The sequence below is a fragment of the Xiphias gladius genome, chromosome 22 (genome assembly GCF_016859285.1).
Source record: "Xiphias gladius isolate SHS-SW01 ecotype Sanya breed wild chromosome 22, ASM1685928v1, whole genome shotgun sequence".
NCBI classification, from domain to species: Eukaryota; Metazoa; Chordata; class Actinopteri; order Istiophoriformes; family Xiphiidae; genus Xiphias; species Xiphias gladius.
Window position 1 is genome coordinate 12,606,497 of NC_053421.1, and position 16,204 is coordinate 12,622,700.

Below are 16,204 nucleotides of genomic sequence, written 5' to 3' on the forward strand. Positions count from 1 at the left end.
TGCAGTTGCCTTCATATACTACCGAAAACCAAAGATATTCAAGGATCTAAGTCATATTATTCTAGCTGTCTCATATTTTGCATCTTTATTTGTTGATGGGTTTGAAAGATGTAATTATTTTGGCAGGCTATTATTTTGCCGTCTTGATGTTTCAAGAGACAAATTTTAAATTCTGACTGAATAATATCATCTCAAACAAAATGACATGGAACCTACTTATAAAATTGGTTATGCACGTGATCTAGGTGGCTTGTAGTCTTAGAGTGGATTGACCATGTTGGATTATTTTTTTTTTTTTTAAATCTCCTTCAGTTCTTATTCCTGCAGCCAACCAAACTAGTCCTGATTGATTGCTGTAATTGTTTTAAACATTAATGTTTGTTTGTTTTATTTTGCTCCACTTTCTATGAAACAACTAAATCTATTTTCTACTGGCTGCATAAAATAACAAATAGAGGGCAAAGTGTGTATTTAGTGTTTTTCAGTACTTGATTGAGTTTCTGAAGTGGTCCTCTGCAGGGTTTTTCACAGTGCAGCTGTTGAGCAGCCACAGGTCTGCTTCTGTTGGGTCATCTACAGAAAGACAGAGAAAGTTCAATTATTATTTATAGAACATAATCACAAGCGTGACCTCTAACCTAGATCTAACCAATCAAGAGACAGTCACAAAACAAATCATATTACACAAGATTCAACATAGCACAGGGCATCCTAAAAAAGCGGAAAACCTTAAATGATCTGACAGTTCCTGTGTGTCTGAAGCAATGGGTCAGCATGTCCTCAAAAAGTCACACCGAAATCATCCCACGTGTTTTAGTCATTTTCAACCAGTCTCTAAATTGTTACTTGTACTAAATGTTATGGAAAAAAAAGTCCATGCAGAAAAATCTTTTCGGATCTTTACAGTTTTTTTTTTTTAAAGTGTCTAGTGAATTCAAGGTATTATTTAGGTACACATCATCACATCATATTCTCAGATTTGGAAAAAGTTCTGCATGTTCTCATCTCATTTACATTCATCTAATTCCATGAGCACGTGTTTGTTTGTGTCACTCGTTTTTATTCTGGCTTGCCTGCAGCTAATCCAGAATGCTGAAGTTAGGTTTTTGAGTACCAAAAGAAAAGGGGACCAGATTGCTTCTGTACTGGCCTCCTTTTATTGGGTCACAGTAAGCAGTGTTGATTTTAATGTTTTATTGACTGTTTTTTTAAAAGGCTTTGAATGGTTTGGCGGTTTCCTGTCCTTCAAGTTTCCTCTGCCTTGACTCAACTAAACCAAATGTTTCAATTGTTTTGGCGTATCATGTTTTCAACTTGAAAATGTACAACACTGTAGCAATGCAGGCTCAATTTTAACATGCTTTCCTAATAAAGTTGCTTAAGTGCAGAGGCTTCAAAGTTACCAAAAGGATCCCACATCCAGGTCCTGGCCCAGCTCTGCCACAATAAAGTTTATGTGCTGGATTAGAAAACTTGTGTTTATTGGCTGTGACCCTGGCTGCTTTGCATGACATCCTCGGACATGGAGATTTAGCAGCAGTTTGGTTGTTGCTAAAACTATAGTGGCAGTCAGTAGAGCGCATACGCCCGCCAAGGCGAAAAATGCCCTATCTCACAATGTTAAAGAAAGTGATAAAACAATTCCTGGATCTGCCTCTTTAATAGGCTCCGCACCAACATTTAATGGGTTCTTCCCTGGCCCATGCCCCATCCCTCCATCAAGTTTGTTGCAAATCGGTTCAGTAGTTTTTGCATAATCCTGCTCACAATTAAACAAATCACCAAACAAATAAACAGACACAGGTGAAAACATAAACTCCTTGGCAGAGGTAATAACTGATAAGAAGTGCATCCGCGAGAAAAAGACCTATTTTGATTTAATAAGTTACTTAAACTTAGGTCATTTAAACATATTTTTAATCAACATGTACACGCACACACACACATTGGTCTTTCTATAGTTTTGAGGACACTCACTGACGTATTGCACTCCCTAGCCCCTTGCCCTAAAAGCCTAACCCCAACCCTTACCCTAACCATAATATAAACCTAATTCTAACTTTAATATCACGTCTTAACCCTCAAACGGGACAGGCCTAAAAGTTCTTCACTACAACGGTTTCAAACTAAAATTCACCCACACAAACATAGAAAGACATGTGTACACACACACACACACACACACACACACACAGCTGTGTGTTGCTCCTTGCGATGTTAAGCTTGGCTGCTACTCAAGGCAATGGTGGCAGGCATTGCATGGCACTGCCAGGAGAGCTGTCACACACAAAGACACATATACTCGGGGGGATATGGCACGGCAGTGGTGGGGAGCTAGAAGCTCGCTCCTTTACGCTACATTGAACCAGATATTTCACTTAGAATCCACTTCCCAGCTGCAGTCAAGCATACACACACACACACACACACACACACACACACACACACACACACACACACAGTATTTCCTGCTTTAGTTAATTTGATACGCACCCACAGTTCTTTTCACACAGCATGTCCCAAGATGCAGAGAAAGGGGAGATTACCAGTACACCACACCTTGCCTTTGGTAAACACTGTTTCTCAAGCCCTCAATCTCAACAAAACACACACACAGGGACCAAGAACAAATTTAATTGGCTTACATTAAGTTAGATGGATTTTTATTACCTACTGGTATTCACTCCGATCGCTGGCATACTACGCACGCGCACCACCCAGGTAAAACAAACCCCTTCATAGTCGGACCGGCCATTGGGCATACCGGTACAAATCCCGATGGGCCGCCGCTTCGGTGGGCCGAAGGACCATCAAAATCCTTTACCGGTCCTCTCTGTGTGCCTGTCATTCGGGGTGTGCATGAGAATGTGCTGCATGCTTATTCTGGGACTGGGCTCACTTCCATAAAGAACAGGAACACAGACACGGACACAGACATTAACAAGTATGAAATAGTGACTGAAACGTGGCCCATTAAGACTACATTTTAACCAGCAGTTACTTCCAAGCCATTTCCAAGCTTCTGCTCTTGACTGCTAGCATCCTGATTTTTAACCATGACGTCATCTGACAAAATCACCATAACTTTAAAGATAACAGCTGCATTTTAATTTCAACTATATTTACTTGTAAAATGATCACTAGAGAGAAAGTTAGAAGCTCATTCAAGTCTGTGTCAGCTGCCGTGCGGTCAAATGAATGAGACGCATAGAGTGGTGTGCCTGTGGAGGGAAAGCCTGGTGACTCTCGTCTACGGAAAATAGCTATGTCACCAGGTGCTTTTTTGAAAAACAGTTGCTAAAAGGGGTCTGAAAAGTTGGCAAATGTAGCGACAAGGCACTAAGTTGGCTACAATGCCTGTAAACGTCCCCTGATGACATTATAAAAACTGTTTGCGCTAATTCATTTGGAAAGAGGAACAGCCAATGGGGTAACCCCAAAACTCGGCCGGCCGACCAATGGTGCAACTTCATCACAAACTCAACTCTCTCACTCACTCACTCAGTCACGGATATTCTGGGATGTAATGCGGGACCGTGGCCAGTCCATCCAAAAAATACTAGTGGAAACACTGTTCACAAGGAATCACAAGTAAAATGAAAGGTCTTTTCGCTCTCATTTTTTAGTCTGACTGAACAATCAATATCTTGCTTGTACATTCTGACTTACATTATTAAGAAAAATAAATACAAATTATCCAGTGTAGTGGCACTAGCATCATTTATGAAATAATATCAAGGTTTATCAGGTTTCAGTAAGTTGAATTCAAAACCTTTATTATGCCAATTTGCCAAGAGTGCAATATAAGCCTGATAAGGAAAAGTCCAATGAGACAAAAAATCTGTAAGTGAATAATTCAACCCACAACTTTTTATTCACAATGTTTTGATACATTTTAAATAACAATTAAGGCATTGAGATCATATTTCATGTTTTAATAATTTTAACAGCAGTTTGGGCCTTGAGGTGTGTTAGCTGGTTGTATCAGACAGTAAGCGAGACTTAACGATGTCTCATAAAAACACAAGTACAGCTGCATGTCTCATAAAAGCACTGAAACAACGTGAGTCACACTGGTAAGACAAGGATCATGAGATGGGGTTGGTTTTGTTTTTGATAGTTGTGTTGTGTTTGTTGCAGGGAATCTTAACTTCTATTGGGAAAGGACTATTAATAGCCCAGAATACAAAAATACAGAGTAATCCTAAAGCCACAGACGAAATATGTGCATGTTTGTATTTGTGAGGAGGAAATGAAAAGAGAGAGAGATAGAGAGAGAGAAAGAGAGGAGAGAGAGCGAGCGAGCAAGAGAGAGAGGAGAGAGAGCGAGAGAGAAAATAAGTTCAGCTGGCAAAAGGTGCCCATTATGCTTACATTTATTTGTCTAGGCAAGCCAGACACACACACAAACACAAACACAAATGCGTATGCAGGGCTAGTGGGAGTGGTCTCAGCTGTGTGGTTGCTGTCTCCTCTCTGTCCCGAGGGAGGATTTCCAGACCAACAATAACAACCTCTCCATTAATTTAACACACACACACACACACACACACACACACACACACACACACACACACACACACACACACACACACACACACACACACACACACACACACTCAAGACAGATACAGTACAAACATCTGCAAAAACAATCCTATCTACAGAGTCAGCACAATTTACCGGTCCATGGATTAAAACTACACAGAAAAAGAACTACAGCAAACAGCAAAAACAAAAACATGCTTGAGTGACACTGCTGGAATATTTCAGTTTTAAAGTTTCTTTTTGTTCAACAGTTTCTGAATCCGATAAATTTCAAATGAACCAACTCATACATATTGAATGAGCATAGCAACTGACTATTTTTTATATATAATAATCCACTAATTTCTATTTTATTTATTGATTATTGGTATGGTCTGTAAAATGTTACCATTAAGTTACCTAGTAGTAACTTCATAATCACATTACAAACTAATCTTTGCATCTCTATTTAATGTTTGGTATTTTTACTTTGATATTTAACTAAAGCAAGTAATTAAAACTTAAATCTATAATTGACACTTATATAAATTGATCAATAATTTTAGCACTATATTAAATACTGCTGCCATAATTAAGGTGAGCAACACTATTTGCTAATGCCCACGAGTTATACATCTAGCTCTTGTCTTGTTCACATGATTTTCAAATCCTTGTTTTTCATCCCTGAAGCAAGGCAGCGATGGATTCTGTCCAAATGCCCTTACTAATGACTTTCTGGTATTTGTAGCTTTAAACCTCTAAGGCCCTTTCAGTCCGGGAAGTGACCACAGCAGCATCTGTTCTTGATCCAGCATCGGTCTCAGCAGATACGCACAGCAGCAAGTACAACAGTCCATTCCTGTCCAGTGGCAAAAGGTTGAGACAGTCAAACTTCAGTGGCAGAAAACAAGATCTGTGCCAGTTTCACATTGTTGGCAACCGCATGCCCCCAGTCAGTGCCACTACTCCTGCCAGTGAACTGGGGGTCAAAGCCACCACCAGCATTGAAATTAACAGAGGCAGAAGCTGCTTCTGAGTCAGAAAGGGCTATTAGAGGTGTAATCTCAAGGCAAAACATTTTCCCATTGATCAACACGAAATCAATACCGCCACATGTACACAGGATCTGGTTAAGATGATACAGTGATCTAAACTTTGAGGACAAAATTAAAATTACCCTTAAAGAATAATTATTTTCACAGGGAGAACAGCACAGCTCTTTTTTTGAAAACTACTATTCGCAATGTCCAGTGTGCCACCATTCCCTTTTTATAAAGTAGTGTTCTGTTGTAAGCCACAGACATTTTGCTTGGCCCTACCTAATGTTGCATTTAAAGTTAGCAGCAAAAAAGGCAGCAAAGTATTTGCAAAGGCATGGCAAGCTGTAAATCATGTTGTTCCTGAAATGGAGGCTCAAGACCTACCAAATGAAGTACCTTCCTTTGAGTATTTTCATTTTTATGGTGTAAAATATTATCATGCTGCATCGCTTTTCCTCCCTTAAATGTAGACATTGCTGCAAATCTCTCTCTCGAAAAAAAAATTGTTTTCTAAAATGTAGAAAATTGCAAGAAACTCTACATGGGTCTGATCATAGTACCACTAACTTTGCAGCTAAAAGTAATCTCATGAAGTCACATGTTTAATGGGATGCAGTGTCTGGTCTGACATCACTGGATGTTTTAGATACAACACTTTATGCTGAGATGAATTAGACACCAATTGGGAAAGGACAGACTAATGATGACTCTGAATCTAGAAGAATCAGCACTGTGCATTGCTAAAATCCAGATATGCATATGTTTTAATGTTAAAAAAATAATGTGCAATGTATTCATAAATAATCTGGTGCATAAGGCAGTGGACAGTATGCTAGAATGGCCTATGGATAATTGAAAGTAAAAGTAGTTACATTTAAATGCTCTTTATGGTACTTTCTAGAAAACAGATCATTTTCATGTCCATGATTTTATGTCAGCAATTATCAATTATTAATGGTTATCGATGGTAATCAATTATTTTTATATTTTACTTTTTCCCTAGCAAAGATAAGAGGGGAAGTACAAACTGGGTGCTTTTTATTGGAACCTTGACAATTTGTAATATGAACTGCACAAACAGTGTAAAGTCAGATGACTTGTCTTTGCTGACTGATCGTTCCCATCATTCACATTGTGACATCAACATTCTCCACAGCCAGACTAACATTTAACCACACAGAAGGCTTTTTGTTGACATGGTGGAGTAAGACTTCTTTTAGGGACGATGTTATTAATTTATGGGTTCCAACAAGAGTGTTTTTCTGTTTATAACTACATCAGTGTGGGAAAGTGAGCCCAGGTAACCTTCAATGAGTCAGCATTTAAGTGCACACAAATTCCTTCCACACAAAAAAATGCTGCTATTGGGAAATCTCTGGAAAGTTAAATTTGAATAAGATTTGAATAAGCATATGTATTGAGGTGCAGCCAATGGCAGGGGAGTGATTTGGTTAATTTTGCATATCATGGCCTTTCGGCAATTATGTGATTGGTTGTTAGAACGGAATGTGCACAAACTGTTGATTTATCTTTTATCTGATAAAGAAAAAGCCCAGAGGGTGAGACAGACATCCTAGTATGTGTTTGAGTGTGGAAGTGTGTATCTTTATGTGTGTTTGAGGGGGTAAATGCCTGCGTGCGTGCGCGTAACAAAATGATTAGTTATGTTAGCCCTATATTAATCCAACAAAAAGTCTGGAGTTCATAGGTATGAAGGGTGTGTGAAGAGGAGGCTGAGAACATTCCTACAATGGGATCACCTGTTAAGCAGAACAATGATTTTAGATACTGTGTTTTTATTTCTATACTCTGGCATATGCATGTACAGATGTAACATGAAGTAGCCACAAAAAAAGATAAATGATTGAAATGTAAAAATAAAACAAAATTAAGTATATAACAAAGCCAAAATATGGTGCAGTAAATTAACTGTTCATAATTGTTCTCTAACTGTTTGGATTTGATTCTCCTACTACAGGTCAATTAGAAAACAGTACAGATGATTATTTTACCAGCTCTCGTTATGTGTGATCAATAGCTAAATGGCAACTATTCATAATGACATTATTACTATTGTCAGACTTTACAAATACACCGTGCTGATTTTTTGATGAACCACAAAACCTCATGACACCTTTATCCAAACCATCTGAACCCAGTTTATTAGGGCTATTTCTCTCTCTCTCTCTGGTATGCATACCCACACACAAACACACACCAGTGTAATAATGGCACTATTTCATTCAGTCTGCAGGCCACAGATGAAAACTCTGCTTTATATTTTATCCAATATAAGAAACATTTTCCATGTGACCACAACAGCTGACCCCCAAATAAATTGTTTTTATTGTGTGTATTTGTGAGTTTCTCCAATAAGAAGTAAGGAATTCTACCACTCGCAAACAATTGACCCCACTATACATGAAAGGAAATTGACCTCTGTGTGTGTGTGTGTGTGTGTGTGTGTGTGTGTGTGTGTGTGTGTGTGTGTGTGTGTGTGTGTGTGTGTGTGAGAGACAGAGAGACAGAGAGAAAGGTTCACCCTAAATCCACCCCACAACTAAATCATACAACAGACTAGGATGTTGGAAAGGTAGCACATGGGGTCAGTCTGTGTGTGTGTGTGTGTGTGTGTGTGTGTGTGTGTGTGTGTGTGTGTGTGTGTGTGTGTGTGTGTGTGTGTGTGTGTGTGTGTGTGTGTGTGTGTGTGTTTGTGTACACATATGCACAAGGTCGTACATAGAGACGAGGAGAAAGGGTTATGGGAGCAGCTGCATGCTCCAAATAAGTATGGATGGAAAGATGAACAAAAGACAGTGTGAGAGCAAGGATCAGATGGCTGCTAGTGTACATAAGAAGAAATAAAGCAAAAAGGATTCAAGGAATAGGTAGGATAGAGTGACATAGAAGAGGGTCATCCTGAGAGACGAATAAGAAGAGAGAAGTGAGTGTGAAGTGGAGGCAGGTGATAGTCAACATCCAAATCAGGTTTTGAGGATGACCAACAACGTGAGCACAATGAGGAAATAGAAACAGAGGCAGAATGTGAAAAGAGGAAGGAAGAAAAAAGCAGAGTGGAGAAGATGAAACTGGAAAAGAGGGAATAAACGAGGGAAAAAGAAAAAAAGGAGCTGTAAAGAGTAGCGGGTGAGAAAGTGTCATCAGTAAGAAACCCACTCTGATCTGAAACAAAACACTTGTTTCATAAACATAACATAAAAAAAATACATTTTATGGTTAATATGTTTTAGTACCTATCAGGTCTTTGTGTTTTCAACTTTGAAATTACATAAATATTTTGTTTCAGGTAACACTATACAGTTACGTTTGCTGCTGTTTTTGTACATTATGTCTATTGTCACTTTACCCACGGGTATGTAAGCAACCCACAGAGAAACATTAGATTAGGCTCACCTGCACGGTCAGAAAGCAGAGAAACACACAAACAATAAGAGGCAAAACTGGAATAAGGTAATTTCTCCCATGTTTCCACTGTATCCAGATGTGACAATTCACAAATTAAAACTGTTAACTGTAAATTCAGATCAGTTGTTCACTCTAGAGAGTGAATTTATTTGAATTTATTGAATGAATTTATTTGTCTTTTCCCTAAAAGTAGCTGCTGAAAAGGGCCATATTTTTTTATTGGGTGGAATTTATCTTTGCAACACACAAAAACAACTTGATGCAGTAGCATGCATGCACCAAGCCAGCAAGAGTGAAAAAATAGCTGTATTTCAAAAGCATTGTTGCTGGAAAACAAGGTTCAGTCGTCTTTGCCTCCACTGGCATGTGTTAAGACATTGTTAAATTGCAACTTCAACCCTAGCTGTGAGCCTAACTCCATCCACTCAATACATACATACATATACACACACGCATATATACACACATACATATACACACACGCATATATATACACACATACATATACACACACGCATATACACACACACATTTTTCTTTTTTTTAATATATGAATAAAAATAATAAATTAATAAAATAACAATATAAATTTCATGAGGTAAAGAAGTCCCAAACGGTTGATTCTATTTCAGCATTGGTCTTGCAAGGTTCAGGATGATTCAACAATAGATGGTGTGTTGAGCCATTTTTAACCTACAAAATGCAGATTTTTACAACTTTGGTAAGAAATGTCAATATTTACACCAGCACTGGTGTATTTCATCACAGTACAGTCATGTCATTTAGTTTACAGCTCAAAAAACATGTTTAGGTGTGCAGTGCCTTTTTAAGTTCAGCATCTAAAAGTGTAGGCTGCACAGCGGTGCAGTGGTTAGCACTGTCACCAAGGGACATTCTTCGTTCCCCCTGAGAGTCTGCGGAGAATAAGCGAGTATAGATAATGGAAGGATCGTTCTTGAAATGTGTCATACATCACCAGTGTGTTTGACTGCTTGAAGAAGAATAAAGCAATGTGTTTAAATCACCTTTCTGCCAGTTTCTCTCACGACTACATCTGACCTCTTAAGTTTCATAGTTTGAACTAGACCCTGAGAGTAAATGTTAAACACACCACCACAACAAGTAACAAGGAAACAAGGAAAGATGTGAAGCAAAACTCTCTGGAATAAGTGAATCATAATATTTCACCATATAATGCTACATGAGGCTGCAAGCAACACAAAATTAGGTTACTATGGTATCAATATTAAATCCATGGCCAGAAGCACTGCTGTAATAACATACACAACATTCTGTCTAGTTGTAAAGAAAAATAAAGCCCATGAATTAATAAATACACAAACGGAACCCTACTATTGTCTTTGCATGCTGAAGTCTTATCGTGGGCATTTTACAGGTATTATGATATTGGCATTCTATGGGAAGGTTCTCAAAATGCAGAGTAATATTTCTGGCTAAACTGTCCAAATGCAAGGCAGAGTTGCTGGAGTTGGATTCACAGAGTCAAACGAGGGCAGAATGGCATTTTTCTCTGAAAATGAATAAAGTAAGTTCCCAAAGATGTTTTCAAAGGAGTAAAACATGGTTTTCAGAGTTGCTTCAAATAACTGTATTTTACCGGAGACACCAGAGCATGAAAATACAAGCCACAGGCACAGTGGGGGTTAATAAGAGATGGAATTCATACAGCGTTGTTAAGCTTTTATCAGCATGCACATACCTGGTATTTTACCATAATATCCTAAAACCACCATCGCTCTTTTACTCCCTCTTTCCCCCAAGTAACTTTTTCTTTAATCTATTCTCTTCTCCTTTTCATTTTTCCCCACATTACTTAAACTATATATCCCCGCCTCATTTATCCACCAACTATTACATGCACTGACTGTTTCTCCATTCCTCCCTTTTTCCTATGACATTTGAAAACCCCTAGTTTTCACCACTTTCTCTTCTTTCCAGATTTTCTCCACATATCAAAAATGTTGTCAAAACATTGATAAAACAACAACAATGACGATGACGTGATTATTGCGCTGAAACAATGTCCACAGAAAAAAAAACACGTGATCCAAGACCAAGTGCGACAGAAACTGAAGTTTCGGAAGTTTCGACTGAAACAGTTCACGCGAGATGGACGAGGAAGGCGACGACGTAACGTTAATGGAAGCCACCAGCAGCAATTGGAGTTCATCCTCCACCGCTGGTAGGAAATACAATTTTAACCTACAGTGGCAGAGAACAATCCCATGTCCATTCCATTTATACTGTTCATTCAGTGTCAAGCAGTTTAAAGTATAAATAATTACATAATTATTAAATAAATACAGTTTGAGGCCAAAATAATCAGAAAAACAGGGTTTAATTTTGTATTCAAATTAATTGAATCATTTTGTTTTCAATGCATTAATGTCTCCTCGTATTCCTTTATTAAGGGAAAACACATTATTTGATCAATATTCATTGCACCCTAAAAGTTTTTTATGCACTCCTAAATTTTTCAACTTAGGAGCACTTGTGCTGCTAAGTTGAAAAGAAGTAAGCGTCAAGCCCTGAGAGTATGTCATACATCCATTTTGACTGTGCTGCAATAAGGCTGTATAAACAAACCTTGTTCTATAAATAGCAGGTTAGTTTACAAAGCCTTACAGTTACACATTCAGTAATTGGCACTGTCGTCTAAATAATTTAATACTGTTGTGTTGATATGATTGCAATCTAAAATGAACCAGCAATCTTGCTTTCCAGCACTGTGGAGCTCTCAAGGTGATTACTCTGCAAACAGATTTCTTTTTCCCCCTGCCGGGAGAGTACAGCTCTCACTGATTACCAAGCATCCTGCTCGGGTTTTTCAGGCAGTTCAGAAAGTTCACTGCAGTCAGACCTTGTATATTTATGTAGGAAAAAGAGCTCTGGAGACTCTCTGCTTTCCAAGCGCCATAAACCTTTCATACACACTCCTTTAATTCTCTCTCTGTTGATGATGGATATATATCATACATAACCCCACTTTCACTGCTATCATGGTCGCTAGAGTATCATTTTTTTCCATTTCAGACAGAACTATCTAAGTTTCAAAACTGTCTCTGACATTACCTCGTTAGCTATACATACACTGTGTAAGTTACATCTGTCTCTAGTTGAGACAAATTTAATTGTATTGAAGAACAAGGCAATAAAACTGAATGCAGTAGTTGTTGTGTACTTTCTTTGCAGTACACTAGTTCTCAGTCAAATTTGGATTATATTTCCCATACTGTTTGGTACAGCTATACGAGTCCATTCAGTCATTTCTAGGTAAACTAAAACAACATATCTGAACGACCACAGACACAGATCTGTGGTGTCTCTGATTCCCCTCTGGTCTTCAGCTACACTAAATGATATATGAGGGCAAAGGCAAAGACGCCTGGGTGCTTATGTGTATTTGTGAGTGTGTGTGTAAGTAAGATAGAGAAGAAGCAGACAGCAGCCCTAGGGGTCAATATGATGCTCCTGGTGCTTCACACACAGACCACGCCATGACCCACTTTCCACCCCGTCCCACACACACACCCCCACACATTCCTACGTGCACCCATGTATGCACGCGCGCACACACACACACACTTAAACTTCTCTCCCTTGTTATTTCTGTCTTCTCTGCTCCATCCATACCACCCTCCATCTCAAACACATCTTTCCTCCTCCACTGCCCCGATCTCTCTCTCACACACGCACGCACGTGCGCGCACACACACACACACACACACACACACACACACACACACACACACACACACACACACACACACACACACACACACACACACAGGACATGCTGACCTTGGGATACAGTGCAGTGGTGGTTTATAGGGGTAAGCATGCTGGGGCAAAGGGGTGGCTTTGGGGTGAATGGATATACTTGACTGAGCTAACAAGCCCTGTATGGCCTTACTGGCTGATTGGTTGACCGGACAGCTGGATGCCAGGCTGACTGGCTGGGAGGACAGGTGGACTGGAGGGCAGGGTGGGCTATGACCCACTCCACAGTGTCATGTATCACAATCAAATCAGATACAGAGATCACTGTCATGAAAGTCAGATTTGCTAGGACATAATGTGATCCAACAAAATTACTTGCTGCTATGCAAGACTGACAATGATAGGGATTACTCGCTGTCTTGAGCTCAGTGACAAAAGTGGCTAGTTGATGCTAACAGCAGCAGCATCACAAAAAAGTAATAGCACCTCTCTGTTTTGTAGATTATCTGTGTTTGTTTGTTTTTTTCTCCATGTAGCTACCACAGTACTATGGACTACAGGACTGGGTGTAGTGGGACATAATTTGAAGATCAGGTGTTTAATCAATGTCCTCTCAGCCGGTCACAATACTTGTCTAGTATTCTCTAAGTCACACTAAAATATCACTAAATAAAGAAACTGTTACTCCAAGTAGGAAAAATAATATTGACGTCACTTGATGGTGCGAAGTAGTGGATGAACTGCGTTAAGCTTAGTGTAGTTGAAGGCAAGAAGTAAGGCTAAAGTTAGTACAATAAAAGAAAACAGACACAATAATAGTTTGTTTAACCCATTTATAATCACATTTATCCATCACTCTTACTGTTTTAATGTGTCGCATACTGTATTAAAACTGTCACAAACCCCTTGGTGAAAATAAGATAGAAGGAAAATAAAACAAATATTTTTTTGTTAACTGTTTTTTTATTTGAGTCACGTTGTTACACCACAAAATTCTTTACCTTAAACAATATCCATCTATGTGAATTACCAATCTAGGGTGGATCAATACAATCAACTGAAGCAATGACAGCATTTAAGGAATAAGATTGAAATTTGAAAATTTATTACACTCAAAGTCTCTTTTATGATGAGTTATGATCATAACGGGCACTGATAAACCCAAATGTAACAGCTACACACATATGCACATAAACAGACATAGCATGTGATCTGAGAGTGGGTGTGTGAGGAGTGACAAGTTGGGCATGTCTGATTGGGACAACAAGACGGATTCCCAGCTGACAACATTTCTGTCTAAAAGGTTCCCTGTCCTCAGGGAGTGTTTGTGTGTGCGTGTGTTGGCGCACATGTGTTTTTGTATAAATATGTGTGTATCTGTACGTGTGTATCTGTAAGTTTGCCTCACTGACGTGGCAAATTGTGAATGGGCCTTAGAGGACTTACGAGTTCCACCTCCAATCACTTTTTACAAGCAAGCACTCACACAGGCACGCAATCGCATACACACAAACAGTAAGACATACGCACACACACACTCATGCACACACAAAGAGGGGCCTCTGGGTTTTTTGGCGGTTGGTCTATCTGTCTAGCAGGGTGAGCAACCACTCAGCCGTGGATGATAATGCAATCAACTGTCATTAAAGGGACGCTGACTGCGGCTACACACACATGCACACCCATCACACACATACACAATGCAGCTACCCACAATACACTAACTCCTGTCAATCAAATGGGGAAAAACTGCAGGCACATTCATAGAAAGTTAATATATTAGTGCATTTCTACTACATGACAAACTCCTCATATTTAGACCTTACGAGGTGAGAAGCACATGAACAATACATAGAGTTGAAACGATTAATCAATTTATCAGTTAGTCGATCAACAGAAAAATAATGCAACTATATTGATTATCAATTAATCATTCAAGTCACTATTCAAGCAAAATTAGCAAAAAATTCCAATCATTCTGGCTGCAGCTTCTCCAATTTGAGGAGTCGCTGTGTTTATTTGTCATAAACCATTGTAAGTCGAATTTCTTACAGTTTTGGGGTGTACACCAAAAAAAAATAAGACATCTGAAATGGCACCTTGGATCCTTGAAAGTTGCAATGGGTATTTTTTCATGATGTTTTGACACGTCATGTATTTCATAAGATTAACTGAAAAAAAATCAGCAGATTAAATCGATAATGAAAGTAATCATTAGTTTCTGCCTTAAACATAATTCATGTAAATATGCAGTTACAAAAAAAAAATACATGCATATAAGCGTACCTGTTTACAAATAGCCAAAACACTCCACACAGAAAAGCAGAGAAGCAAAACCACATCTTTCATTCTCATCGGCTGTTAATTTTGTGATGCAACTACAGAGCAAAACCAGAATAGAACGGGAACTGAATGTCTGAGACAACCCAGTATTACTACAGGTTTGGTGCGACAGATGTCTGTCCTGTTGGTGCTCCTCCTGTTGTTTTTGTTTTCTTATTAAATTCTTGCTTGTGACATAGAGGTACAGTTGGGATGGTCATCAGACCTTAGGTCATGCACCATTTTTTTTTTCTTTTTAAAAATTTTTCTGTTTTCACTACATTACTACAAACTCATTTACTGTATTCACTTAGCCTGTGGCAAAAAAAAAAGCAGGTGCCTATTACGAACTACAACCTACATCTGATTAGAAAAGTTAAATAGAGAGAGAGAGAGCACCAAATAACAGGAAAAAAAAAAAAAAAAAAAAATCAGCCCCGGACTATTTATCTATGATGTGAAATGTTTTCTGAAAAAGCTGTATTTGTGGCTAAAGCAAAGAAGCTTGCTGACAACCAAACTTGTCCAGAGTTGTATCTGTGTATCACCTACATACAGGTTTATCCAGCTGTGTTTTAAAACACTTCAAATTTGAGCCAAAAATATCCTTAATGAAAAATTGCAGAAATTTTAACAATGATGGAAACATTGCATTGGATTCAAATTTGTCCACTCTGGACAGTCTTTTCAAAAAGCATAGTTGTCAAAAGTGGAAAATTCAACTCCAAACTTAATACGGATTTAAGTCCAAAACAGAGAAAAGAATGTATTTTCAAATGTATCCGCTTTAGTGTAGACATCATCTAAGCTGTCATTTTTTACAGCCCCCCCCCTGTTAAGTTAAATGGCAGAAATTCATAGCAATGATTCATGCAGTATGTAAATCATCTACTCTCTTCTCAGAGACAGATATGTATGTGTGTCTGTCTGTGTGTCTGTCTGCCTGCCTGCCTATGCGTGTATGTGTGTGAGTGGGGGAGTGTTTCTGTGTGTCAGTGTGTACTAAGAGCGGGGCGTGTACGCCAAGTTGAGCACAGCAGGGGCCCAACATAGCACTCACACCACCAGTTTGACAACATCTTAGAAGCATCTATTAACTTGGGATTTCTGTCCTGTCCTTAACAACTTTGAGTCCAAAACTGTAGGAG

The 16,204-nt window shown here is 38.8% G+C and overlaps 1 protein-coding gene across 1 annotated transcript in view; it reads right to left on the minus strand.

Annotated features, from left to right (window-relative positions):
* The window catches only part of cdkal1 (CDK5 regulatory subunit associated protein 1-like 1), a 238,596-nt gene that overhangs the window by 199,331 nt on the left and 23,061 nt on the right, over positions 1–16,204 (minus strand). The window contains exon 4 of the mRNA XM_040118310.1: positions 489–573. Coding sequence (XP_039974244.1) covers positions 489–573 — 85 coding nt within the window. The remainder of the gene's footprint in view (positions 1–488; positions 574–16,204) is intronic.